The following is a 27,936-nucleotide window of genomic DNA, read 5'->3' as shown; positions in this document are numbered from 1 at the left end:
ACGATGTGCAGCTCGTAACTGCAATGAATTCCCATCCCGTACGAGCCGTACCGAGTTTGGCCTTGCCTAGCCCGACAGAAATCCGCTCTCTAATAATCAGCTAAAGCAATTTGATTCGATTTTCGTCGCATTTATTCGGATTCTTTCGGCACAATAGCTAACCGTATTGGTCGAACGTAAGCACCGCAAGAACTTGCGTCTGTTACGGACCTGCTTCCGGATGCGGAGTTACTATAAATGCATGTTAACAAAACCTGATGTTGAACTTTCTTCCGTTGTGTCATCCGGGCCCGTTTGCGTATACGGACAAACTATAAATCAGGCTTAAGAGAGATTACGTGGAATACATAAAAAAATGTACAGCATTCTCTACTTCATGACCCGAAATACTTTTGGTCTTTTATTAAGGAAAAAAAAGGCCATACAATAATACCTAGCAATGTTTATTTGGATGACAATTCTTATGACAATCCGATGGATGTTGTTAACGGCTTTGCTCGGCTTTTTTGTTCTTCGTTTAATAGATTGGAGGACTCCAGCAATTATTGTGTCAATGCTAGTTATAGTGGCTTATCCATCAATATTAGTATCCTTAATGAAGATATACTTAAAGCAATAAAAAAGCTTAAGAACAATCAAGTAGCGGGCGTCGATCAGGTGCCAAGTTTTATTATTAAAGACTGTGCTTATATATTCATTGAACCACTAGCGTACATTTTTAATCTTATTAATCAGACCTCTTGTTTTCCCAGTAGATGGAAAGATGCTAAAATTATTCCAGTTTTTAAGGGGGGGATCCCAGTAATGTGAGGAATTACAGACCTATTTCGCTGTTGTCCAATTTTTCGAAAGTTCTGGAGTCTATACTATACGACCAGATATATTTTCATATAAAGTCTGTACTCAATGATTCTCAGCAGGGCTTCATGAAGCACAGATCAACACTAACAAATATGACTTATTTTTCGCAATCTATTTCTGAGGCTCTAGAAAATAAGAGTCAAATAGATGTTGTATACGCAGATTACTCTAAGGCGTTCGATAAGGTCTGCCACCACACTTTGGGTCAGAAAATTGCTAACATCGGATTTTCTAATTCCTTAACTAAACTCATTATTTCTTATCTAGCTGAACGTCATAATTTTGTATTAATAAATGGATTCAAATCTGACAATTACATCACAACATTAGGTGTTCCACAAGGGTCCATCCTTGGCCCATTATTGTTCAACATTTATGTAAATGATATTGTTGATCACATTCATCATTCCAAAGTTTTGCTTTGGAATGATGAATTTTTTTTTTTTCGCTGATGACGTTAAAATATTTCGCATGGTTAATACTCTTGATGACTGTTTATTACTCCAAAATGACTTAGATAATTTATTGGAATGGTCAGTCAAGAATTCTTTAGAGCTTAATAATAAGTAGAGCTGTGCGGTTGAAATTTATTTACCCCCACTATCGGCCCACTGTGCCGATCGCTACACAGCCTTGCCTTGCTGGCTTCTTGCTTTTCAGTTGTGGATTATTTTTGATAATTCACACAAATAGTTTTATTGTCAGCGAGACGGACACCTGAACATTATTAAAATTATGATTACTCTTATTTCGTGAATATGGATTTTAAAATCATCAACTGACATGCCGTTAACATTATTTTTCGCGTAATTTTCTTCGCGATACATAACGTCGCTTGCAAGCCTCTGGCCTGCCGGAGTGGGGGTCAATTCGCAGCGTTTAAATTTCAACCGCACAGCTCTAATAATAAGAAATGTTTGTTTACTACATTTTCCCTGCGGAAAAACACTCAGTTTTACAGTTATCACATTGGCGATAGTAAACTAGAAAAATCTTCTACAATTAAGGATCTCGGAATTTTATACGATTCTCAATTTAATTTCAAAGATCATGTTGATTATTTGACAGCTAGTACTAAAAAAGTTTTAGGTTTTATATGTAGACATTGTCGTGATTTCACTGACATTCCGTCACTGAAATCTTTATACTTTATGCTGGTTCGTTCTAAACTTGAATATGGTGCCTTAGCCTGGTTTCCAGATTACAACTACCAAATTTCACGCATTGAAAGCATCCAACGACAATTCCTTAAATATTTATTTCATAAAGAGGAGAAGTACTGGCCACAAAGAAACTTCCCGCAACAGATATTATTGGATCGATATAATTTAAGTTCTTTGCATTGTAGGCGGATAACAAATGCTGTCATCTTTCTGTTCAAACTATTCAACAACCAGATAAATTGTACTGAATTATTAAACGGTTTGAAACTTTATGTTCCTAGATTCAACTCCAGGTTCTCTGTCACTTTTTACTGTGTTACTCCGCGTTCTAATATAGGTAGAAAAGCACCACTGTTTGTAATGGTCAATTATTTAAGCCGAATTGAGAGTGACGGTCGAATTGATTTTTTTAATTGTAATTTAGCAGTGATTAGGAAAGTAATTAAGGAACGCTTCGATGTGTAATAGTTATGTAGTTATGTAATTTTTTAATTAATTAATGTAAATCCTTTATTTTGGATATTATTAATATATTTAAGTCTAATTTTATCTTGTATAATTTAGCTCGATTAAACTAGTTTATTTTATTTTTATTTATTTTATTTTACAACTGAACCCTTCTGACAAACCCTGCAACCTCAACTCATTTGACTGCTTCTTCAACTTCAACTTATCTTTATTTTTAGTCTTCTTTTTCCTTTTCTCTTGTTTCTTACTCACTTGTTGCTCACCATCGTCGCCTTCAACATTATTCAAATTTACCACCTCCTTCCTCATTTCAACGACGTTGGAAATATTCAAACTTTTACAAAGCTTATTAAACGCTAATTTCGTATCTCTCGAGAACGTTATCAGCGAACGGCAATTACGCACTCCTTCCCCTAACAACTCCCATCCTTCAAAAGTCCGCCCCAAAACCGATATTTTAACAATATACAACAAATCTAACAAATTAGCCAAAAACTTCTCTTTCATTTTTTTTTGTGACGAATTTGCATTAAATTCTCTAAAAAAATCAACAGAATCGCGAAGAAAGTTCAAAAAGTCATCTTCAACAACGACGATTTTTTCGGCATGACTACTTATAAATCTTTGATTGTGAAGAAATATCTTCATTAATTCAACAGCTTGGTTTTTTCGGAAAGGCCTAATGCTTGAAGCGAAAACACATCCGAGAAGAAAAGGTACTAATACTAGGATTCCCTCCCAGTTCATTTGTAGTAAGTTCTTGAAGAGTACGTAAGGTATTATACAGTCTCTCCTCGTGAAGAAAGCTTCTAGGCCTTCTTTCATCACACAATTTATTTTCTTTGTACGCTCAGCATTCACGATCTGGGAGCACGTTATTACAAACATTGAACAATCGGCGATCTTCTCACTCATTTGTTGAATCACGATAGCATTTTTCGTTCCTTTTTGTAACAGACTCTTCAACAATTCTACCAAAACATCTTCAGTTACGTCTTCCCAGTCGCTAAATTTCTTCAAAGCAGACAACTTTTTCAAACAAGCTTTGACGCGATCTTCGAGTGGCTTTTGGTGATCATCTTTTATACAAAACTCCAATAGTTGCAACAGTGGCAACATTATTTCCAAAGTTAGTAACATAGAAGGATTCGTATTTAAATAGATTTCCACCAAATCGAGTACTCGAATCCTAAAATGTGTCAAAGCCTCATCATCTTTTTTCTGTTTCTTGTTCCTTCCTAAGTCGGGTTTGAACCGCTTGAAAGCTTGTCCTAAAGCCTCGTTCAACTTGTCACCTTCTTCATCATCTAGGTCATTTAGATTTACGCTTTCGGCGTCGCTTTGAGCATCGGCTCCCAGAACTTCGTGAAGAGCTATTCGGAGTTTGTCGTTGACAGTGTGGTCTTCCTCTTCGTCATTCATATCTTCATCCGAGGAATAATCGTCTTCTTCCTCTTCGACGTCTGTACTATTTTCGTCGCTTTCCTCATGGAGTGTCGATAACGGATTGTCTTCATTCTTCGGATCGAGAACTGATAGAATCTGGTGGATCGCGCTACCGTTCATGTATTTACACAGATGCGGAAAAACGCAGTTGATCACACTTCTGAGTAGGTGAGAGTTGTGGCTGAGTAGATTTAGAAACAGATCGACAACGACTTCAATCCACAGAGGATCGTCGCTTTCTTCGTTCTTCTTTTTCGTTCTCTCGTAGCAAGTGAAAAGTTCGGTTAAAGAATCGGTCGCAAGTTTTGTGTCATTGAAGATTTGAAGACCTAGATTTAAAAAGAGTGTGTGAAAAACTGCTTTCTTCTTCTTCATATGTCCGTCCAATTTTGTCACTAGTTCTACCGTGCGTTTCCATGTTTCTTGGTTTTCTTCATCAAGGGGGTTCCTCAAGTCGGGAATAAGAGTGTCAAATTCGTGAAGAATTGTTGATAAAATGAACCGTAAGTCGTCTAGTTTTCCCAATTTTAAGTCAAGGGCAGAGTAGAAGGTGTCTTTTAAAGACTCTGCCAATTCGAGGCCGATTGCTTGGTCTTTCAAGAGCCCCAGTTTTCCCAAAAACATCAACTGTTCGATCTTCCATTCATTCTCTTCGTTTGTAGATGGGTGATTAACTAACTTTACCAACAAATGTGCAGCATACACCCGATCTGTGTTCCACCACTTCTCACTAATGTTCTCGTTGATGACTTTGTCGTGATTAGCTAAAATCACGTCTCTATAAACCACGCCCAATTTTTTGACTCCTTCACTACTCAAACTTGCAATTATATTTTGGATTAATCTACTTCTTGTTATTTTTTCAAAAATGAAAATTCCTGGGAAAAATAAAAGTTTCTTCAGCACTTTTATTTTTGTTTTAGATTTAACGCCGTCTTTTTTGAGACTCGTTAATAGCGTTTCAAAAAGTTTCTGGGTGATGTCTTTAAATTCTTTATCTTTGAATCTACCGACTGAATTCTTGTACATCGATAAGGTCTGTTGAATATAGTTTTTGGTTAAAATGTTTGGAATTATTGTTGGGTCGTTTAAATTTGCCAAAATATCGGTCAAGAGTTTAGTAAAAACGAAGAACTTGTTACGATTTGGTCGGGCTAAAGTTTGGTCTAGTTCAATGAAGAATTCTTCAATGAGAGACGATTCAAGTAATTTTTTTGTGAAGATGTCGAAGACCGGGTGTTTCAACGCCAGAAGTCGAGGGATTGTCTGAAATTAACATTTAATACTTTAATGTTGTTTACGATGTTGGTGAATGGGTTTTGAGATTATTTTTGTAGAATTATCAACGATTCTTAATGGTTAAAAAAATTAAGGCTACACGAGGCAATATTTGTTCGACTGTACAAGAGGAGTAAAAGTTTTAGAAAAATTCTCTCTAAATTTAATTTGCACCAACTGCATACTTTTTGTTTTTGATGTAAAAAATTTGCAAAATGTCATTATGTAGTACTATTTTTGTTCTTCAATTCGCAAAGCTACTATAACTGCTTGCACCTTGAAAATGTAAAATAGTGGCTATTATTCTCAGGCAAGTCATGAACTTTATTTTAAAAATAATGTTGTTGGTATTGCAGTTATTTGACCATAACCGTCAAACCTAACAAAGAACGCGTTGGTGTTGCCAACATCATTATTTTTAAAATAAATTTCATAGACTATTACAGGACTTTGATTTCTCGACCATACGGTATTTTCATACTATTTTCAATGAGAAAGCGGTGGCATTTAGTACTTTTCGTTCACATAAACTCAAATAACATAAAATGTGGACAAAATTAACAAGTATGAATAAAAAACAATTAAAATGTTCCTATTTTCCAGAAAATTCTGAACGGATAGTACCGTATGAACCTGAAATCTTCTAGAAGTTTTCAACAACAAAAAAGTAAGTTTAAAAGTAACGCGTTACACCCAGGAATTCGCTCATTTCCTCACCTATAAAATTTCAGTCAAAAGCGACCATTCAATAAATTATGATAATAAGAAAAAAATTGAACTAAGGATATTTTGTTTAGACAGAACTTCCCTCGCCCCTGAGCTGCAGTACAACATATGCAGTTTTTAAAAAATATATATATGTAATTTGATTTTACGAATTTTATTTTTTTGACAACCTATGTAAATTAAATGATATGTGTAGTTAAAGTAAAGCTAAAAAAAGCGTGCGTGTATATTTCAAGTATTTCCATTGCAAAATATTGTGATGACGTCATTAACATTTAAACAAAGACACGTGTATCAGTTTCAATAGGTGCAATATGATTCAAGTTTTTGAGAAAATGAGGTGAATCGTTCTTGATTAAATAAATTGCCTCATTCATTTTTGTCAGCCTGTATAAGCAATTCTAAAAAATATGAAAGCATATAATTATAGACTCACAATATTTTGCACATTTTAGCTAGAATTAATCCAGCAAATTTTTTGATAAGGGTATCATCAAAACTTCGACTGAACTTCAGAGCGTGGGAACTTCTGTCTAAACTATGTTAGACAACTTTTTCATTTTATTATTTTTTATTAGAATACAATTATGTGTATAAAATGTCAGGACTGTGGTTCTCCAAAATTTTGTTCAAATTTTATAACATATAATATTTTTACCCTGAAAACAAAAAGTAACAAGAAGAGTATATTATCATCAGCTGCAAATATTTTTCAATTTTGATAGTGATAAATGTATTCGAAAAATGTAAGACCTTGTGGCCCAAGTTGTGAAACAATATTTAAATATTTTATTAAAAAAAAGAAAATTAACTTGAGCAAAACTGACTTGACTTTTGTATACCAAAAATACACATGTAGAATCCCGATAGGTGTCACTTAACATAATTGTTACATTGTTTACAGCATCAAAACAAAATTATCAAAATAAAAGCAAAAATGAACAAACCAACACTGGTTTACAAGAACCTTTAAACCTGATTTCACTGAACTACTGAACTAAATTGCACTTACAGTTAGTGTATTGGCGACATGTTGAAGACTTTCTCTACATAACACCTCAGATGTTCCTAAATTATTTTTCAAAAACTTTGAATGGAGAGACTCTGGGAAACTTCTTTCAATCTCACTCAATAGATAAAGAGTATCCAAATTCTGCCGAGGCCAAGGTGTCGACAGCTCATCCTTAACAAGCGGGAAAACTACTTTCTCAAATTCTTTAGAATCAATCTATAAAACATTACCATAAAGAAACTTTCTCAAGTACAAAAAAAACTCACTTTTTTAAACAAATCAACTAAAAATGTAAATGCGGCTAAATTCAAATAATTTCTCTCCTTGCCAGCGGTAAGTAACAACTGAAGCAACTTAGTCTTATCCTCATCACTACAACCTTCATATGAATTGGATTGTAGTATAGCCCCCACAATCAGAATTTGTCCAGAACTAACATCCGCATTTTCCTGCAATACACAAAGATTACACACGTTAACACAACAAAAAATACAAAATTACGCTCTTGCTGTTACTGCCCCCCTTATGCAATTCCTTCGAAACATATTCAAAGATGTCATGGATTGCGATACTTTTGAGGTTAAATAACCCCACCAAGGCTGCAAAAAAACCAGTTTTCGCCTGAACCTTCGAAGATCCCAAACCGCGTATCAAACGTCCAAGGGCATAATTTAGTTCATTATCGGCCTAAAACACTACAAAATGTATCGCCAGTTACATGCGTTATAACCTCACTTTTTCTCACATTTTCGTTTTCCCAGAGATGTCGGAGCAAATTAACACCGGCCTTCACACGCACTTTTTCTTGTCTATTTGTTAATTTGGTGAAATTATCTAGGACCGACGGGTCACGTTTGCGTTTGAGGTTTTTTGCGGGATTTTCTTCATTTTCCACGTGCTGCTCGGCCGCCATGATGTAAACAGATGGACAGACCAATCAGAAATGAGTAGAGGTCGCGTTTGATTGGTTTTTGTAAAATATTGAGCGCGCGAGGTTTGAATTCAAAAATGTTGAGTTCTGTATGTGTTGAGGCAAAAGTAGGTGCCCAATTTTCGGGGTATCTAGTTAGTACAGTGTTTTATTTATTTTTAATGGGGTCAGAGTGAGTAAAAATGCAAGAAGCACATTTTCACTTAAAATTCATCATTATTTAGTTGGACTTGATCCAAATCGCCTCACTTGGTGACCCATTTCTCCAGGTAATTTGAAATGATACGTTTAACGCTCCATTTAAAGCTACGTCATAGAAACGTTCTTAATAAAATTAATTTTAATTGCTGATAATTTTGTGAACCTAATATTTCAAATAGGCACCTAAAAAAGCAAGAACTAAAATCCCTATAAACTGATTTTAACTTTGATTTAAATTCTACCTCAATTTACAATCAATCTCGCTATGACTTTTTCAACCGTCACTTAAAACCTCCTCCTTCCAACCTCATTTTTCTTGTTTTCTTGCTTTTTGTTACTTCCTGGAGAAATAATATGTACATTAAAAACACTTTTTTTCGGAACTTTATTTGCGTATTCACTCAAAAATTGAATTTCCATTGAAGCATAAAATGTTTATAATTGAGTCGTATTTTCAAAATGAATATAAACACTGTGTGAGAGTACTAGATTCAAAAGGTTTGAAATGAATTCTGGGAAAAATTTCCCAACAACATCGTTGACTATCCCCAATTTTGTAGTTTACTAATTATGCTAAATCCTGTCCAGGTATGACTCAATTACAAATTAAGTTCCTCGTCCAACGCCCAATGTAATCAAATCGAAAAAAAGAATGCACGCAATGTGGTAATGCAAGGTAAACTTGCTTTAATATCTTAATGTTAATTGTTTATAACTATAGGTCTACGAAATATACGCGACTCGTTTTACACACAATAAAAGCAGAAAAAATGCAGCAAGTTTTAAACTCGTTTAAGTGTTGATACCGAAGTTAAAAGATCATGCGATCTCTCTGAGAACGAAATCTGTGTAACAAACATCAAAGTTTTATCCGTGACAAAAAGATCAAAGTGCCGTATTAACTACAAAATAATTGTGTCAGTGATGTCTTTACATCTTGCAGACGTGAGTTCCGAATACGAAAAAAACAAACATTTAAAAAAAGAAGAAGTCAAAAAATTTAACGACTGGGTAAACCAACAACCTCATCTGCCGAAAATCAACGGTAAGTCAAAACAATTTATTTCATCTACACTTTTTTTAAGCAATTTTTAGAGCTTCAAGCCATATTTTTCCTTCATGCTTGCTATTACAACGAGGATATGGCGAAAAAAACAATAGATAACTTTTTCACCATAAAAAGTAGGCATCCAAGCCTTTTTAAAATGAGAAACCCATATAAATCCCCAGTCAAAGAATCTCTCGATGTTGCGTAAGTGACTACAATGACATACGTAAATAGTAGATAAAGTAACCCCGTATTCATAGACTTCTTACACCTTTACCCAAAAAAACCCCTGAAGGCTATACCATCATGTTTATTAAAATTATAGACGTCACTCCCAGTAGCTTAAATACAGAAGCGCAATTAAAAATGTTTGATATGACGTGTATGCTACATCTTCATCAATATGGCACCTCTGATGGTTACGTGGTTGTTTTTGATATGGAAGGAACAAGTTTTGGACACTTGTTCCACATATCGCCACTTGCTTTAAAAAAATTTTTACATTATGTACAAGAAGGTATACCAGCACGTTTGAAAAGACTACATTATGTGAATATTGTTCCTTTTATGGATAAGGTTTTAGCTTTGATTAAACCATTCGTAAAGAAAGAACTCTACGATACAGTATGTACTCTATTCTAGTTATATATTAATTAGCGATTTGTATGATTTTTTTTTTTCACAGATTTATTTACACAACACCATTGACGATTTAACAAAATATGTTCCTCTTGAATGTTTGCCGAAAGACTATGGAGGCTCCGCAGAAACTGTATCGGATCTGCAAGGTAAGTATACAATACTTATATTTACCAGAGAAATATTTCTGTATTATATTGTACTTGTAGAAAAAATTAAGAAGAAAGTGCTAGAAAATGTCGATTTTTTTGAATGGGAGGATAAGCAGAACGTGGATGAAAGCCAAAGGCCAAAAATTGAGAAGTACTGGTTTAAATGGTAGTTAAATAATTAATATGGATCTATTCTCCGTTCCACTTTGAGTTGGCAGTATAAAAAATTCGTAACCAATACATTTTAAGTAGCAGAATTCCCCGCGGTGTTGTCAGTTATCAAAAAGTTGCCGATTTGTTGAAGAAATTGATACATGCACATCTTATCTTGAACTTTTTGTCATTGTCAATTTCATAATAAATCCTATAATTTCTCAAATTTTCACAATTTTAAAATTGCGTTTTTTAGTTCATCGTGTTGTATTTTTACATTTTTATCACATCATATTTTAAAATCTATTTTATTTTAAGGCATTGTTTTTTAACGATAGTAGTCATAAACTGTGATTGCATTTACGTCTAAAATAAACGTGTTTCGTAATCTTCATGAGCGGGGTTTTTTATTACTGGAAATTTTGAAATTGATCTGCGACAAAGTAATACTTAATAAACTGGAATTATTTTGGAAAAATTAATATAATCAATCACAAGTTCTACTTCCAGTCTCGGTTAATATCCCGTATCCGACACATCGCCCAAGTTTGAAAATTTTTACCTCAAAGGCAAAAGCGGCGTCAAGTACTGCTTCATTACAAAAAATATTTTAAACCAAAATCTACAACTTTGCTGTTGATCTATTTTAAAATCTTCCGTAATAAAACAAAATCGCATGTAAAAAATTCGAATACACCATTTTTGCAACTAACAAGGAAATATTTTTTGGAAGGATATTAGTACAGCCAAAGTTACTTTGTTAAAATCAGTAGTGTTTGGTTATATTTATTACCCTTAAAAAAAACTAAGACAAAATTTTGAATATTTTTTGAAATATGACGTAATGAAAAAATAAAAACTAAAATTATGAAAATCCAAAAAACAATGCAATTTACTATGATATTTTGATGTATAAAAATCGAATTTTCACATAAAGAGACGCGGAATGGCAGAAAATTTATGATAAATATATGTATATCTTTAGAAATCGATTTTCTACGCTGATACTGATAACTCAAAGTGAAATGGAGAATAAACCAAAAAAATAAAGTATTAAACACTTTGAATACTTTGAATTTGACATGTATTATTAACGTCAGGTACAATGTTACCGTGTTCTCAAAATTTCAGAGACTTTTTCACAATTCACGCACAAATATAATCTCATTAACTACTTAATTAGTCTATTTAATTAAATACAAGTTTACCACCACTTCATGCTAAACAATTTTTTTTTGTTATTACTGAAAATATGTTATGTTTTAAAAATATATTTGATGAATGACTAAATTCATATTAGCTCGACACTGGATTCACGACATTTTGTAAATTAAATTTTTAAAAAGTTAAGGAGTAACAGATAATATATGTTGGGGTGCCTATAAGAAAAGGGTAAATGAGTATTTAAGCTAAATCATCTGTATTTTGATACTGCGGTCAAAAATCTAATTTTTTGAGGACGAGACGATTTCATACAGTAACGGAAAATTACCCCATTTGATGTAATAATGTTCAAGTTCGTTGTTCAAAAGAAACTCTTAGCGGGGTGAGACTGAAATATTCATAATTATATATAATGAACGATGCCATGGTGTGAATCCTTGTCTACCAGAATTGACAATATACAATTAAAGAAATAAATTCAGGATATGATTATTTATGAGTAATATTAAATTTTACGTTGTGTTGATTTAGGTCATAGAATTCTTTGAAGTTGTTTATCGTGACTCTAACTTATTTTGTGGTACGGCCATTAAAATTATCTATTAATTGTAAGTAACAATAACAAGTTACAATACAGGGTTATTCATGAGAACCTCCAGGACTAAAAAATTCAAAAAGCAACCAACAGTACAATTTCATATCAATCGCTGATTTTTACCATCATTTCTGTTTTAAGTTAACCATAGTTAGCTGTTTGGTTTTGATAATTTGGAAGTAAATGTCAATTACTAGGTTAAAATTAAAAACAAACAAAGTCAAAACAAGAGCTCGGTAACTGTGAAACACTCACCATATATCAAAATCACATCAGCTTTTCGTCGTTTAAACACACTGCATCAATTCTGACAAAATGGCAATTTTAAGACAGTAGTATCTGTCACTACGTCTGTTACACAAAACGGATAACAACAATGTTTACTTTTTTTTTTAAATGGCAAAGATGGTTTTGAAATTGTATTTTTGGTAGTGTTTTGGATTTTTAGGTGTAGAGCTTCTCGTGAATAACCATAGAGATCTCAGACTGGAGAGATCATTGATCTAATAAAGGAGTGGATGGAGCCTTGTATACGTTTCCATACGCGAGTGAGTGTAATCAACATAAGAAAGAAATAGCTAGAGCGGTTATGCATCAGTGGGCAAAGGACGGCTGACCATGTATCACGTGCTGGGTGGCAAGAAACGCCTCATTTGAACGGGAATTAATACGTTTTCTTACGAATTTGTTGAAACAATTAATTATAACAAACGTTTGTTAATGAAAACTATATTTTTACAGTTTACATTAAAATTATGTATGTGTAATGTGAAACAATAAAAATCATGTTAAGGTGTGGAGATAGTCTTTTAATAAAATGAAATGTGTACAGAATCTACAATATATTACGAATTCAGTTAATACAATAATCTTCTACAAGTTAACTAATCTTGTAGTGTATGTTCATTGGTAATTCTGATTTTTTTAGGATAAAAGTAATTAAACTTTCGATAAAAGTGACAGGGTGCCTAATTAAATTACACATATTAAATTGTATGGAACTTTCTAGTAAAATCTATTTTCTAAATCCACGTACAAATAGCTAAAACAGTAATCAATAGATATTATATTCCCTCTTTTTGTAGCAATAATCCGTTTTTTTCGTAACTCGGAATGTTTAGGGAAACTAACAAAATTTTTAAATTATTTACGAAATCCTTCGTCTGTATATGTGAGTATTACCTATGAAATGAAACAGGATTGCTTTCTTTGCACGTTCTATGCAATTATACGCACAACACGATTTCACGATGTTTAACAAATAGTCCGATAAAATACAACTTAAGAAGATTGTAGACATTTAAATAAGGTAACTTGAGCCTATAAAACGTAAATTTGTAAAAATACACCTTCAAACACCATGCGACAGCACGAAAAAAACCTCCAGAAACACAGTGCTCTGCAGTTTCGCTTCAATGTTTTGCCACCCAGATAGCCCTATCTCTGTCCCACTGTGTTGACAACGCGCGTCTCTCTCTAAGTTACTTCCATATAATATTATTTCTATGGGAGAGATGTTAGAGAGAGAGGGTACGGTGACCATTTGAGAGGTCCGAATCGGTAGGCAAAACAGCAGAGCAACTTCCAGTTAAAATTTACTTTTAATTACTCACTTCCTGGTGTGTGTGGCATTTCTGTGCAGTTCTAAAGTGCTTGTTTTCTTACAATCGCAATAATAACAATCATATTCACGATGGTTATATCTTGTTGTGCATTTGGATGCGAGGAGCGGCATCACAAAGGCTGTAATATTTCATTTCATCGGTGAGATATCTGCTGAATAATTTTTTCATACAATCTTTATTTAATTTAATTTCAGTTTTCCGACAAATCTGTTGCTAAGAAAGCAATGGATTGTTGCACTTAAACGAGATAAATTTGTTCGGACGTCTGCGTCAAGAGTGTGTAGCAAACATTTTAAAAATGAGAATTTTCAGCCGTTAACAAATTCTGTTAATCCCACACAACAACTGAGAATTTCAAAAAAGGACGCAGTACCATTCATTTTCAATTTTTCAAAACAAAAAAAATGAAACAAGGCCTAGAAAACTGACTAACAATGAGACCCAATGAGACTCTTTCGGCACTGCTAAATTAAAAAAAAGAGAGGTGGACTTACAAAGCCATCAGTTGATGTCATCAAAGTTTGTAAGATAGCTGAAACCACTTTCAGAACTATGAAATATAATATTTCAGCGAATGTTATTAATATTGTTACAATTAAAACCATTAGATTACTAAATTTCAGAAATATGTTTAATGTCTTAAATGACCACATTTTGGATCAAGATCCACTTAACAATCATGTAGTCCAGTTGGTCTATGTAATTTTACGTATTTTTTTATTATTAGACTGAATTATGAAAACAGCAGAAATAGTCAAGTTCCTAATAAAATCAGACAGGTATACACAAAATTAATTTTGTTCAATAAATTGTGTGTTTATATTCATTTTGTATTGTATGTATATACAGTGTCCTACAAAATAAAAAAAAAAACGACAACAAAGAATTTTAAAATCATTTTTACATGATCTCCTATTTAACTCAACGGCACCGAAGCTCGTTCTTGCCTACCGATACGTGTTGGCCTTGTCTAACAACACTCACTGTAGATATGTTTATTTCTCTCTCTAGTTGTCACCGCATGCGAGCGGGATTACGCGCCTCAACATTCCATCCATTAGTTATTAGATCATTGTGAATAACCCTGTATATGATCATTATTTAGAAAATCTAATGTACTTTGTGTATCAAAAAATTGTTCAAACTCCTAAATTGGTGCGCGTGAAGGAATAAATATAAGTGAGAAGGACAAGGATAGCTATATTTGTCTGTGGTTTAGCTTGAGACCTACCACGTGATCACAACAAGAGTTAAACTGTCAACTCCTCTTTGGAGATCAGAATTCTGAAAATTTCCATCGCAGAAAAGACTAACTAATTTAGTGAAATAAATTTACTGTTGATAATAATAGAAGCATCAAGCCAAAATGCCGAAACACGAAATACTTATGTATTTTAGTAATTTTCAATACATATTTAAAAAATTATCCGGAAATTTATGTCATAATTGTTAAAACTAATTATAATTATTTTATCACGCTTCACATGTATAAAATGTATCAAAACTTACATCCACTTACATCTAAAGATATATATGATATGTTATTGCTAATAAAAGTCGGGCACAGAGACCGAACCATGGCTAATTTAGATGTTATGTTTACACCGTTGCCATGGAAACCACACGTCGTAGCCGCCTGATACAACTGAACTGCGGTCCCGTTCCGACCGTACTCGGCAGGATTGAATTACTATCGCGGGTTTTAATTTTCATACTGCGCGAACACGTATGATAAATATTCTTGGATAATCTTCTCAAAAATCGCCATACAGGGTGTTATTGAAAGGTACGTAAAGTTTGTCTAGAATTATAAGAATTTTATGGACTCCCAAAGTTAATTCGTTTTACAGCCCTGTTGTCAATTTTATTGTACAGCTGAAGAGCGGGACGAACTCAGGTACAGTAAGGATCGGCTTTCCCCTGACAGGCTCTTTACCTGTACAATAGAATTGATGCCTGGGCTGTAAAACGAATTAACGTTGGGAGTTCATAAAATTCTTATAATTCTGGACAAACTTTACAACACAATTGACAGTTCGTCGCCAAGTCTAAGAAGTCTGAAAAACTTATTTTGTGTTGTCAAAATTATAAGGGGAAAATTAACACTTATCCAACCTTTTTAGACGCTACTGAAGGATAAATATGTAAAATTAATTTATTTGAGTAAATCCTAGCAACTGTAACAATGAAACTTTTGTCAAGACTAAATGTTGCTATAGAAACGAGAGAAGATCTTTTTATCAGAGGCGTACAACGAATTTGGACATAAATTTTAATGATTTTTATCTCTACTTTTTACCTGAACTTTTTTAAGTTTTAGCACCCATACTTCGAGACCAATTGCCGAGTTTATTTTGTACGTACCTTTCAATAACACGTTGTATATTACGCCGATTGATAATGTGCATAAAATTTTGTGGAGTGTTTGAACTTGCTTTACGTGGACATGACGAAAGTAAAATCAAAAATCCAGGTACATTTCGAGGTCTGATTAATTTTACGGCTCAATTGGACTCTGCTTTATCAAATCATTTGAAAGAAGCAACGGTTTTTAAAACGCCTAAAACTGTTCAAAATGAACTTTTAGATGCCATCAACGTAAAATTTTAACCGAAGGCAGAAAGGTATGTGGAGAAATCCTTTTTTACGTTTGTTGAATGTATTTTTGTATTTATTTCCGTCACAATCTGTTTTATATCTTCATATTTAACTCATCAATCAAATGGTGTCCCCCCGTTTTAAAAGGTCACAAACCGCCACTGCCTGTTGTATGCATTAAATTTAGTTTAAATTATTAGTAATATGCTAGAACGTCGAAGAATCACAACAATTTGAAGAACATTTTTACTTCCCGAGCGTAAGCAAAGGAAGTATTGTAATCGAGTCCGTCGGCCGACTCTCTACTTTTACGTTTTCTCGATCTTTCATGACCCCTAGAAGACGAAGAAATAGGTCTCCCATTTCCGTCTGTCTGTCCGTCTGTCCGTCTGTCCGTCTGTCCGTCTGTCCGTCTGTCCGTCTGTCCGTCTGTCCGTCCGTCTGTCCGTCTGTCCGTCTGTCCGTCTGTTGTCACGGATTTTTATTAGACAGATAATCTCCGAAAGTACTCGACCGATTGTTGTGAAATTTTGTACTTATATTAAGAATATCATGTAGATGGTAAAACGCTAACCAAAATTTGTCGAATCATCCCCACCACTAAAGCGATGACGTCACTTCAAAATTGTACATAGTAAATGGGTTTTCAATTGTATAAAATAACATAGTCCTACACATGTAGTTTACAACTCTGAATCGACTTTTCACCCGAAACGTCCAGATTTTTGTAAAAAAAATCAAAATTATAAAACAACATTTTGAAATTTAATTTTTAATCTGCTAACCAGAATGCTTTGAAATGTTGCAGATGTTTTAAGGCTATAAAGAGCATCATAAATCTTTAGTCAAAAAATATTTGCTTATCCCCTCCAAAAACTTGATGACGTCAGCTCAAAAGTTTGTGGAATAAATCATATCTAAAATGTACAAAATATGATGAGTCTGTACTTGTGAACTATCACTCCATTAATATTTTTTGGATTTGCATATACAGGGTGACTCAAAAAAATTAATGAATGCGTAAATATATTTTATTGATTTAATCAGGAACTACAAAACCGAATGCTCTGAAATCTTGCAGATGTTTTAAGGTCATAAAGAGCATAATAAATGTTTAGTCAAAATATATTTGCTTATCCCCTCCAAAAACTTGATGACGTCAGCTCGAAAGTTTGCCGAATAAATCATATCTAAAATGTACAAAATATGATGAGCCTGTACTTGTCATTTATCACTCCATTCATATTTTTTGGATTTGCATATACAGAGTGACTCAAAAAAATTAATGAATGCGTAAATTTATTTTATTGATTTAATCAGGAACTACAAAACCGAATGCTTTGAAATCTTGCAGATGTTTTAAGGTTATAAAGAGCATAATAAATTTTTAGTCAAAATATATTTGGTTATCTTCTACAAAAAACTGATGACGTCAGCTCAAAAGTTTTCCGAATAAATCGTATCTAAAATGTACAAAATATGATGAGTCTGTACTTGTGATTTATCATTCCATTCATATTTTTGGATTTGCATATGCAGGGTGACTCAAAAAAATTAATGAAGGCGTGAATTTATTTTATCGATTTAATCAGGAATTACAAAACCGAATGCTTTGAAATCTTGGGAATATTTTAAAGTTATTATAAGCATGGTAAACTTTTGTTCAAAATGTATTTGTTCATCCCTCCTAAAAAAATTGATGACGTCACCCTTAAATTTTGCTGAATAAATCCTATCTAAAATGCAAAAAATATGATGAGTTTGTACTTGTGATTTATCATTCCATTCATATTTTTTAGATTTTCTTAAGAGGTGGTTCAAAAAAATTAATGAAGTCAATTTATTTTATTGATTAAATTAAAGGCAACACTTATTATTAGTATTACACCCCAACCAACCCAATTTGGTAGACACAAAATTTGTTAAAGGAAAAACTCGGTTGAAACATAAGGGTAGCACGCTTATTTACATCGACTTTAACATTACAGACCTGCATTTGTTTTATGCGTTCACTTGATTCCGCGAATGTGAAATAGACATGTTTATAATCAACCAATTGTGAATTTCACCGTCAAGAATTAAAATAAAACCCAATGTTTTATATAATAAGCGGAAGTCGAAGCAATAAAACCGACGGTCGTTTTGTTTACAGTTTCTGTGTTTGGCTCTCACGTATGCTGTTACGCCTGTCATCTTAAATTAACAATGTTTATACATACACGATTTTCAGTTGCCTCTGATACGTAGGTATACGTGAGTAAATTGTTTCGTTATTTTATTGATTATTACAAATCAATATTCAAACGACCCAATTCATTTTCCCGAAAATTTGAGAATATAATAATTTTATTCTTAGTATTACACTACATCTATCCCAACTGATATACGTGTCCTTGCAAAAATGTTGATGACGTCATCGCATTTTTTTTTTAAATTCCCACTACAAAAATGTAATGAGAAAAAAAACACAATAGGCATGCAGTCGTCAAGTTTCCGACAGCGAGGGAAGTACTGTCTAAACTCTTTAGACCAATTTTTTAAATACTGAGATACCGCAGTAAAGTGGAAAAAAGACGGGTTCGACTGCAGGGCCGGCTCTAAAGGACCAGGCGCCCCGATGCAACTTACTGTTCAACTCCCTCTAAAAAATTTTTGTAAAAAAAAATAATAAAATTTTGTAATTACATTTTTTTGTGGAGAGATACTTTTAGTAACAAACATACATGAAATTATGATGAATCAATCTTAATCTATACTTATATTATAAAGCTGAAGAAAGAGTTTGTTTAGTTGAACGCACTAATCTCAGAAACTACTGCTTCGAATTCAAAAAATCTTTTTGTGTTGGATAGTCCATTTATCGTATCTACATATAGGCTATATAACATCACGCTACGATCAATAGGAGCGAAGTAGCAATGAAAAATTCGGAAAAACGGGAAAAAATATTCCTCCTTTGACAGCTTCCGTTGCTTACGCTGCTTAAACGGTTAAAGTTGCGTAAAAATCATGTATGATGAAATTGTTCCCCTCTAAAACTTCTAAAGAAAAGTCCGAGACAGTAAATGTAGACTTTTTTTGTAAACATCAAAAATTAAACGGTCAGACATAAAATTTTGTGTCTAGCACGGGTATTATTTGAAGTTTATACCCTCGGGCGAACTATCAACTACTTCATAATACCTACTCTTGATACATAAGTAGCTATAAACTACAGCTATTTACCAACTTTTGTGCCTTATAAACGCTAGTATAGGTATAAAAGTGTTTGTTCTTACTGGCAGACTGACTGATTCATCAACACAAAGCCTAAATTACTGAAGCTACAAACATGAAATTTGGACAGTAGGTTCCTTTTGTGCCATAAGCACCCATTAAGAAAGGATTTTTGGAAATTCCGCCTCTACGGGGACAAAATAGGGGATGAACATTTGTGTAGGTATCCCGTGATTTTTAAGTTAGACGGGTTCACTGGGGAGGGGAGAGTGAACGAGATGAAAAATGATGTGTCCTAATCGCGAATTATGCGCAAGCGGAGCTGCTGGCAACAATCTTCTACATAGTATAAGTATAAAAATATTTACATTGCAAAAGTTTCTCAATTTTTAATATTGTAAAATTGATACTATTTCAAAGTTATTTTTAATTTAGACTCACCTCAATGTTAATCGAAATTTAAATTTAAAATTAAAGATGACAAAGATCCACGGAATGATACACAGAATCAAATTCTGCTACAAACAGGAACAGTGAAAAATATAACAAAACTGTTGAACAACTACCATAACCAGCCAATTAGACTTGGAAAATATTTTTTTTAAGTATGTGCCAACATGGAGTTTTATGGTAAAAACAAACGTGACAAATGTTAGGAAAAACATCTGGTTTTGGTCACACAGCTGTCTCGTCAAATTGTTACCCAGATAATGCAATCATAAATCTGATGGTTATTTTTTGTCGGTATTGATCTAAAAGTCCAATCACCCAACCGAAAGGCGCACTCTTTTTCAATCATTACAGTCAGAAAGTGCCAGGAATTGATTTCTTAGGAACTATTTCGGTGAACCACTCCTCATAGTGGAATGTTAAAATGTAGCTTTTTCTGAAAAGTTTTCGATGGGCGCCTTGGTCTGTTCCTGCTATAATGTTTTGTACGTGGTGATGCAATGCAAATCTAATATTAATTTATTTTTGTCGAGTTAATATAAAAGCATAGGCGGCGCCCGGCGCCCCTTGTCACGGGCGCCCCGATGCGGTGCATCTTTCGCTTACCGTGTTGAGCCGGCGCTGGGTTCGAGTGGCACACGAAATGGTTGCCAGAGTTTAGAAATGAACTCAACATCATCGGCGGGTCAAGTAGAATCGCAAAGCAAAAAGTAAGAACGACCAATGGTGCTCCACGAAAAGGGCCAAACCAACCTGGACCCTCTGGCGCAGGTCCACGGCCTCCAACAACAAACCGTGGGAAAAGGAATCTCGCAGACAGAGAAATTGAACCGCTACCTGGCACCAAGCGAGACCGGGAGCGGATTCAAAGTCTTCCCACTGTTGCACGGACACTTTTGTGCGGATGGTCGTACCTGCTCTCTGCATGTGCATTTTTGGAGAGAGGCGACTAGAAAATGCACATTGGAATATTATCCAAGACAAGATTCCCAATGCACTGCTACGTGCTGCAGATAATCTTCCTGAATATGGAAAACTCCGACAGGAAGTAATCCACATAGAGTGTGAGGATGAGAGAACCCGAGACTGGTTAGGGCTTGTTAATAGGGACCTACAGTTGGAGGGTTTACCCTGCGGTATACACCAGCCACTTCCAAGGCCAAGGAAAGCCTTGTGCTTGTCCAGGGACCACTCTTGACTCCCACAGTAACTCTGGAGGCTCTTAGAAGCCCAGAATCCTGACCTAGGGACCCCTAATTGGGTCATCTATGGAACAGAATGAGTCGGACCTAACACAACTGAGCTCATTGTTGGGCTTCACGGTTTTCTACTTCTTTAACCCGGCAACTAAAAGGCTGCTGGGTAGACAGGAAGACGAAAGAGCAGAAAATGATATTCACGGGCTTCATGATTAAGGACTGGCTCTCATTTCTGTAGCCCAATTTGCACCACAGGTAGACCAACATTTAGGGTGTGAACATTAGGCTTCTTCAGGAACCTTGGGTATCAGGGAGCTATGCTTCCATTGGAAAACCTGTGCTGTAGGGATGTAGTGGCTGTCCATATAAATATCATAAGTAGTGAAACGCCGAGAACACTAACTGTGTGGTCGGCTTATCTGCCTTATGACCCACCTATGCTGCCACGCTCAACTGAGCTGATGGCGGTAATACAACTTTAGCAAGGCTAAGGGACGGCCTCTTATCCTAAGATCGGTGTGGGAAAGTTCTAATGTCAATTCCAGAGGGTAAGCTCTTCTGAATTACCTTGCTACAACGGCTTTGGATATTCTGAACCGTGGAAACGAACCTACTTTGGTCACTAAACTGAAGGAAGAGGTTATCGACATCTCCTTAAGCTCAACTTGGTTGGTTCTTGAAATCAAAGACTGGCTTGGATGAAAGAACTGAGTTCATCGATTCATCGATACACCCCTTTGAGTATTCAAAAGAATGAACAGGCGGAACGGAAGTATACAGATCCAAGAACGACAAACTGCGACTGCTATAAGGAGGGCTGACAATAGAGTCCAATTATCGAGGCTTACAAGGAGAGTTGTCCAACACGCAACCTTCGTAGTGCCATAGTGAAATTCTTATCTCTGTAGGTTGAGACACACTGCAAGGAGCTCTAAAATAGGGGTCGACTTGACAAATCATTTAATTTTTGAAAGCTTTATAAGAGGGCTCAAAAAGAATTAAAATCTGCAATTCGAAGCAGGAAAACAGACAGATGAAAAGACTTCTATAGAAAGATATACAAACTTTCACAAGCAACAAGACTTCAGAAGGACCCGTCGGCTAGGCTGGGATCGCTGCGTACGCTGTCAGGGAAATCCACGTTATCCGAAGAAGACTTTTTGAGGCTCTTATTAAGTAAATACGCACTTCCCGAACTCATGAGAGTGTAACGAGAAGATACAGAAAGCACCAAATCACACCTCTTCTCGAAAGGCATGGAGATTTGCGTCTGAATTCGTCACCCCAGACCAGTTGAAATGGCCAATTAACTTGTTTGCTCAATTTAAATCGGTACTAAAATCTTTTGTAAAATCGCTTTAAATACAAAACCTGTATGGTACGTATGCCTAAGCTAAGAACTTTCGACCCATAAGTCTAACATCATTTCTCTTATTAAAGGCTACGGATAGACTGAACACTGTTCGGGAGGAGCTGCTAGGTAATATGCTCCTGCACCTAAAAGTTATTTTCAGGCCATCATTCTCTAAATATATGTTTCCGGCCTAGGCCGTAAAAAATGACAGTCAATATCATTGCTCTCTATGCAAAAGAAAGTCCGCACTGACTGTCACTCTCGATGATTCCTAACACTCTGTTGTTTCAAAAAATAGAAATCATTTCATGTTTAATAAATCATGCATTTACGCGCCCACAAAATGCTGTGAATCACTCTGCCAGAAACTGCTTTTGCGAACACGCTCATATTCGTAAAATCTTGGTTTCTGGCCTTGTAAGTCAAAACACTAGGAGTACAAGTTTTTGGAGTTCTTCTTTCAATTTCAGTCCTCCATCTTTAATAAGTTTACTCACTATTCGGTTTTCCCCTGCACTTTCCTCGTTTCTTTAGTTTTTAATTATTTCTTTCAACTCTCTTTTGTAGGCATTTTTTCTTTCTCTTGCGGAGTTTCCAGATTTATGTTTTCTGTTTCTTTGTCCGGATAGCTGCTATTTACTTAATACAATTTGAAATTTTTGTTTCCATCGATTCACTATTTATATCGTATCTACCATCAGTTTCCTTTCTCGTCTTTCCTTTATCATTTTTTGTCGGTAATAGTTATTAGTTTCTTTTTTTGCCTCTTGATAAAAATTCCTCAGATTTTTATCACCAAAGTGTTAATGCATCCGGTTCCGAATCCGACAATATACTTTATGTCTTACCGGTTAATTATTGCTCTATAAAGGCCCGGATTTGAGTTATGTCATTGACCAAATAATATCCTAGGCCACCGAAAATAGTTGCCATAGTAACGTCAACGGAAAACGTGATTATTGCTACTTATCCCCCTAGGAGACCCGATAATTTTCTTTTAGGTAGATTTCACTATGTATCTTTAGCATCTCGGCAGTTTATGATTGTTGAAAATTTTTTATGTGAACTACTTAATAATAGAATTGATTGTTTTTGGCTTGTTCAAAAAATGTTTTTAGGGTACAACGTCTTTTCGAAATATTGTGCGATTAATTCTGATTCTTTCAAAAACATTGCTCATTGTTTTGTCAAAATTATGGAATCATAATTATTTACTGTTTTGGTGTGAAATTTTATTAGTTTTTTTATTATTATTATTTCTTCATATATATTCAATTATTCAATAGGTACCGGTAAGCATTCACTGAACTTATATTTATATATATTTATTGTTTACTTACATTTATTTTTATTTTTAAGTATTTTATATTTTCTGTAATTATAATCTTTAATAATTAGAACTCACTTTTACTCTATATATTATATACTTAGTATACAATAAAATATATAAAAAAACCGGCATCTGCAACAAACTTGTCGTCAATAAACGTAACGCTATGTAAATGAATAGCAAAAATCACGAGAAACAGGATGCAAACTTACAGTTGTTCAAGGTAAACTTTCGCTGTTATTACGTAGAATGTTTATAACTAGATATCTACAAATCTGACACGAATCGTTCTACTCGCAATATTGCTTGAAATAAGCTCTCTTAGTACGTGTCCGACAGAATTTTTAAACTTGTTTAATAGTAGACAACACGTTTTTAGCAAGATCGTATAATCTCCCGATCAAAACAGATTGTAAGAGATAAAGCTTATCACTCACAAATAGATCGAAGTGTTTTGTTTACTCGGAGTATTTGTGCTAATAATGTCTCTGCATCTGGCAGACGTAAACGCCGAATACGAGAAAAACAAACGTTTAAAAAAGGAAGAAGTCCAAAAATTTTACGACTGGGTGAATGAACAACCTCATTTACCCAAAATCAATGGTAAGTGAACGCAAATTCAATCGCTTACACAACTTTAACCAACTATTTTTAGAACTTCAAGCCATACTTTTCCTCCATGCTTGCAATTACAACGAGGATGCGGCGAAAAAAACAATCGACACCTTTTTCACTGTAAAAACTATGGATCCTGGTCTTTTTAAAATGAGAAACCCACGGAACTCTCCAATTAACAATTCCCTTGATGTTATGTAAGTTACTACTCGGTTTATTAACCACAAGTAGTATGTTATTCGTAGGCTGTTTACTCCGTTACCCCAGAAAACCCCTGAAGGTTATACCATCGTACTTGTTAAGCTGCAAGACGTCAGTCCCAGTAATTACAACACAGAAGTACAATTAAAAATTTTTGACATGATGTGTATGTTACATCTACAGCAGTACGGTACTTCTGATGGTTACGTAGCTATTTTTGATATGAAAGGAACAAGTTTTGGACACTTGTTCCGCACATCACCACTTGCCTTAAAAAGATTTCTATACTACGTACAAGAAGGTATACCAGCACGTTTGAAAAGATTACATTATATGAATCTTGTGTCTTTTATGGATAAGATTATGGCTTTAATGAAACCCTTCATGAAAAAAGAACTCTACGATATAGTACGTACTATGTTAATGATAGCTCATTTAAAATTGAAAATCGCTGTGTTTTTATATTTCTAGATTTATTTACACAATACCATTGACGATTTAACAAAATATGTTCCTCTTGAATGTTTGCCGAAAGATTATGGAGGCTCCGCAGAAACTGTATCAGAGCTACATGGTAAATATACCGACATTCAGCAGATAAATACATAAGTGTTTGTGTGTGCCTGCAGAAAAAATGAAGAAAACGCTGTTTGAAAATGTCGACTTTTTTAATTGGGAGGATGAACAAAGTGTGGACGAAAGTCAAAGGCCAAAAGTCAAAAGGAACTGGTTTAATTGGCGATGACGTATATCAGTAGCGAAATATAAAGCATAAGGCATAAGTACGCTGTCAATACATGCACAATGTAACACTCAATTTACAAAAAGTTCGAGAAAATCTTCATCATAGTCTTAAAACACAACTAAAATCTGAAAGTACACTCTATTCATTTAAATAAATATTTAATAAGTTTCTGTAAAAATTCTCTAAGAGTAATTTAAATTTCGTTTCCATTTTTGCTTCCCGATCGCAAGCAAAGGTCCATCGACGAATGGCTACTTTCATGTTTTCTCGACGTTGCATTACCTCTAGAGTACGAATAAAATAGGTTTCCCGTTCATCTGTCTGTCTATCTGTGTCGATTTTTATTAGACAGATAATCTCCGAAACAATACTGGACCGTTATCAAATATTATAGTGACTTAATAATATATTTAAATGGTAAGACGCTAACCTAAATTTGTCTAATCATCTCCACCAACAATTAAATGACGTAAAAAATCAATTTTGGTCATAGTAACTTCTATTTACATTTTATAAAATAACGTACTCCTGTATTTGTGGTTTATGAATTCGCCTTGATATTTATCACAATTACTTTAAAAATATTTTTGTGAAATTTTTCGCCTGTGTGTCACGTAGCTATTTGGGTTACGCACACAACGAATTTCCACTGGACATAGGGATTTTCCCTCACCTTAGCGAATTAGTTCTGAATTCGAGGAAATTAATTTTTGCTCCTGCTTTTTTTATAAACAGATTTTGTAGGTTTAGGTAAGAAAAAAATCCAATTTTTTTTATAATGTTATTGCAACCTTTTGGTTTAATACAGGGAATTATATGAATTCAGACAATGGTAGTATGGAATCCGATGTTGAAGAAGCAGACACATGATAAAGGTACATTTCATTGTGCAAAGAAAGTAAACAACATAATTTAATCAATGAAAACTTTTTTAGATTGTGCGAATATTTCGAATACGTTCAGGAAAGACGAATTAAATCTGGTATTACTCAATTAAGTGCAGGATGAACAGGATGCTCGTGCGATAGCAATACCCAACACAAAGACCAAACCATAAAACAATTTTTAATTTCCTATGGAAAACTAATCGTCCAATCTCAGAAGCAATACGAATAAAAATATAGTGACATTCGTCGAACTGCTAATATTTCACAATATACAAGGCACTGTTCTCGAAAGTCATCGGCCTTCAACAGAGTCAAAGATACGGTGCATGGAAGTCGAATACTGCAATGCTAGACAACTCGATGGAATGTGCTGTACTGATGAGATCCAACAAGATCGAAACTGCAGTCTACAGCTTTCCAACGGGTTGTCTAGCTTTCGGTGTAATTAAACACTTTGCAATGGACTTTATTTTAAATTCCAGGCCTACAAATAAAATAAGTGACTTTTTAATATCCTTCAGTTCTAACAAAATACATACTTTTAATTAAACCATTTATCTTACATGTACTTTCTTTTCGCACTAATGTGAAAAGTATGTTACTTTTCATGCTAGTGAGGCGTGTGGCCCATACTCAATGTCGAGAACTTGCCTCCAACACTGATGAGTTGCATACAAAAATTAGATATGCCTCGTCGATATACAGGGTTAGTCACGAGAGAATTACTTCTGAAAATTATTTTTACGCAACCCAAAATACTAATACCCTGTACCACTTGATATTATCTAAATTTAAAATGAAATGCCTCATCCATGATTGCTTTGACTTTGGCAGTGTCACTTTGACGTTAATTAATTTTTAACATTTTTTTTTCATCGTTGACTCGCCTTTAGAGCCCCATTGGATCGACGACATACAGTCAGATCAATCTGGGCTATACTGAAGCCGTAAGTGCTCTACCAATGTTGTTCGCCGCTAATGTGCATGTGTTAATTCGCGATCTCTGCGTCACCTAGAGCCTCTTCGAAGTGCAAATCTGCAACCTCTGGACTTCTTCGGCCATCCATTTACAAAAAAGCCGTAGCATCCCCCCAAAATGCCCAACATTTTCAACAGATTAGTAGTTAAATTATTTACTTACTTGTTTGAGTTTGTGTTGTAACCTTTGAATAAAATTCCGTAAAAGGAATTTTTAGAAATAATTTTCTCGTGATTAATCGGTTGCAAAAGATCAAGAAGCACACTGAAAAATTTATTAGCGGCGCCGGAGAAGATTTCCGACTGGCTACGGTACCACCATGGACACTCGCGTAACCTCCTTTTCCACAATTGTCAAAATGAGATTGCCAAACTCAAAGCAATCATGGATTAAGCATTTTATTTTAAATTCAGTTAGTATCAAATGGTACATGGTATTCGTATTTTGGGTTGCGTAAAAATAATTTTCAGAAGTAATTCTCTCGTGGCTAACCCTGTATAATAGCATATATCTAATAGTACTATATTGCTAACTGGCCTCAAAAGATTCCGAAAACATAACGGCAGAGCAATATATCGGACCTCTCTGTCTCTCTGTGGTACTAAACAGTACTGCGCATACACTCGTACTTGGTTGATTTGTAGTCGATAGCGTGACTGGATGCGTTTTGACATTTCGTACTTTCGCTTCTATTTTGTGGACATGCGCACAGACCCTCGGTACTCTTATAGACAGAAAAAAACATCTTCTGTCTCTCTCTGTCCGTGAACACCGTTTCTATGTTACTTCTGAAGAGTTAGCAATATAGTAGTATTAGATATATGTATAATAGTAACATTTTCTCCATTTGCTACCCTATCCGCTAATTCTAACCGTATTTTTTTCAATCTATCTCTTTAC

General features: G+C 34.5%; 4 protein-coding genes across 4 annotated transcripts; 3 read left to right on the top strand and 1 right to left on the bottom strand.

The window, feature by feature from the left end:
• The first annotated feature begins 439 nt into the window (after positions 1–439).
• LOC135142121 (uncharacterized) lies at positions 440–2,272 on the top strand. The gene is made up of 4 exons (XM_064073787.1): positions 440–480; positions 525–801; positions 879–1,046; positions 2,210–2,272. The coding sequence occupies exons 1-4, from the start codon at positions 440–442 to the stop codon at positions 2,270–2,272; spliced, it is 549 nt and encodes a 182-aa protein (XP_063929857.1).
• Positions 2,273–2,593: 321 nt separating this feature from the next.
• On the bottom strand, positions 2,594–7,867 carry LOC135142120 (myb-binding protein 1A-like). Its single transcript, XM_064073786.1, has 5 exons — positions 7,700–7,867; positions 7,456–7,641; positions 7,221–7,403; positions 6,955–7,170; positions 2,594–5,204 (listed from the first exon to the last, which is right to left on the bottom strand). The coding sequence occupies exons 1-5, from the start codon at positions 7,865–7,867 to the stop codon at positions 2,619–2,621; spliced, it is 3,339 nt and encodes a 1,112-aa protein (XP_063929856.1). The 3' UTR covers positions 2,594–2,618.
• A 994-nt stretch (positions 7,868–8,861) lies between these two features.
• Positions 8,862–11,296, top strand: LOC135142042 (retinol-binding protein pinta-like). Its single transcript, XM_064073689.1, has 5 exons — positions 8,862–9,131; positions 9,182–9,338; positions 9,395–9,758; positions 9,820–9,922; positions 9,983–11,296. Exons 1-5 carry the CDS (start codon positions 9,011–9,013, stop codon positions 10,093–10,095), a joined length of 858 nt encoding a protein of 285 aa, XP_063929759.1. The 5' UTR covers positions 8,862–9,010; the 3' UTR covers positions 10,096–11,296.
• Positions 11,297–23,799: 12,503 nt separating this feature from the next.
• Positions 23,800–26,619, top strand: LOC135142108 (retinol-binding protein pinta-like). The gene is made up of 8 exons (XM_064073774.1): positions 23,800–23,933; positions 23,989–24,212; positions 24,265–24,421; positions 24,470–24,833; positions 24,897–24,999; positions 25,055–25,920; positions 25,979–26,045; positions 26,106–26,619. The coding sequence occupies exons 2-6, from the start codon at positions 24,092–24,094 to the stop codon at positions 25,168–25,170; spliced, it is 861 nt and encodes a 286-aa protein (XP_063929844.1). The 5' UTR covers positions 23,800–23,933; positions 23,989–24,091; the 3' UTR covers positions 25,171–25,920; positions 25,979–26,045; positions 26,106–26,619.
• Positions 26,620–27,936: the final 1,317 nt, after the last annotated feature.

Source organism: Zophobas morio, unplaced genomic scaffold (assembly GCF_036711695.1).
Source record: "Zophobas morio isolate AGI-343-1 ecotype UQ-CSIRO unplaced genomic scaffold, CSIRO_AGI_Zmor_V1 ptg000046l, whole genome shotgun sequence".
Taxonomy (NCBI): Eukaryota; Metazoa; Arthropoda; class Insecta; order Coleoptera; family Tenebrionidae; genus Zophobas; species Zophobas morio.
Note: the sequence above shows the minus strand (reverse complement) of the source record. Positions and strands in the feature narration are given on the sequence as shown.

Excerpts from the sequence above, each read along its gene's own strand:
- LOC135142121 (XM_064073787.1), top strand. The coding sequence starts at position 440 with ATGTTTATTTGGATGACAATTCTTATGACAATCCGATGGAT. Across the intron at positions 802-878 it reads TTTTTAAGGGGGGGATCCCA|ATATATTTTCATATAAAGTC; the intron begins GTAATGTGAGGA and ends CTATACGACCAG. Across the intron at positions 1,047-2,209 it reads ACTCTAAGGCGTTCGATAAG|GCGGATAACAAATGCTGTCA; the intron begins GTCTGCCACCAC and ends TTTGCATTGTAG.
- LOC135142042 (XM_064073689.1), top strand. The coding sequence starts at position 9,011 with ATGTCTTTACATCTTGCAGACGTGAGTTCCGAATACGAAAAAAACAAA. Across the intron at positions 9,339-9,394 it reads AAAGAATCTCTCGATGTTGC|ACTTCTTACACCTTTACCCA; the intron begins GTAAGTGACTAC and ends CCGTATTCATAG. Across the intron at positions 9,759-9,819 it reads AGAAAGAACTCTACGATACA|ATTTATTTACACAACACCAT; the intron begins GTATGTACTCTA and ends TTTTTTTCACAG.
- LOC135142120 (XM_064073786.1), bottom strand. The coding sequence starts at position 7,867 with ATGGCGGCCGAGCAGCACGTGGAAAATGAAGAAAATCCCGCAAAAAAC. Across the intron at positions 7,642-7,699 it reads ATCTCTGGGAAAACGAAAAT|GCCGATAATGAACTAAATTA; the intron begins GTGAGAAAAAGT and ends GTAGTGTTTTAG. Across the intron at positions 7,404-7,455 it reads GGGGCAGTAACAGCAAGAGC|GAAAATGCGGATGTTAGTTC; the intron begins GTAATTTTGTAT and ends TGTGTATTGCAG.
- LOC135142108 (XM_064073774.1), top strand. The coding sequence starts at position 24,092 with ATGTCTCTGCATCTGGCAGACGTAAACGCCGAATACGAGAAAAACAAA. Across the intron at positions 24,422-24,469 it reads AACAATTCCCTTGATGTTAT|GCTGTTTACTCCGTTACCCC; the intron begins GTAAGTTACTAC and ends TGTTATTCGTAG. Across the intron at positions 24,834-24,896 it reads AAAAAGAACTCTACGATATA|ATTTATTTACACAATACCAT; the intron begins GTACGTACTATG and ends TTATATTTCTAG.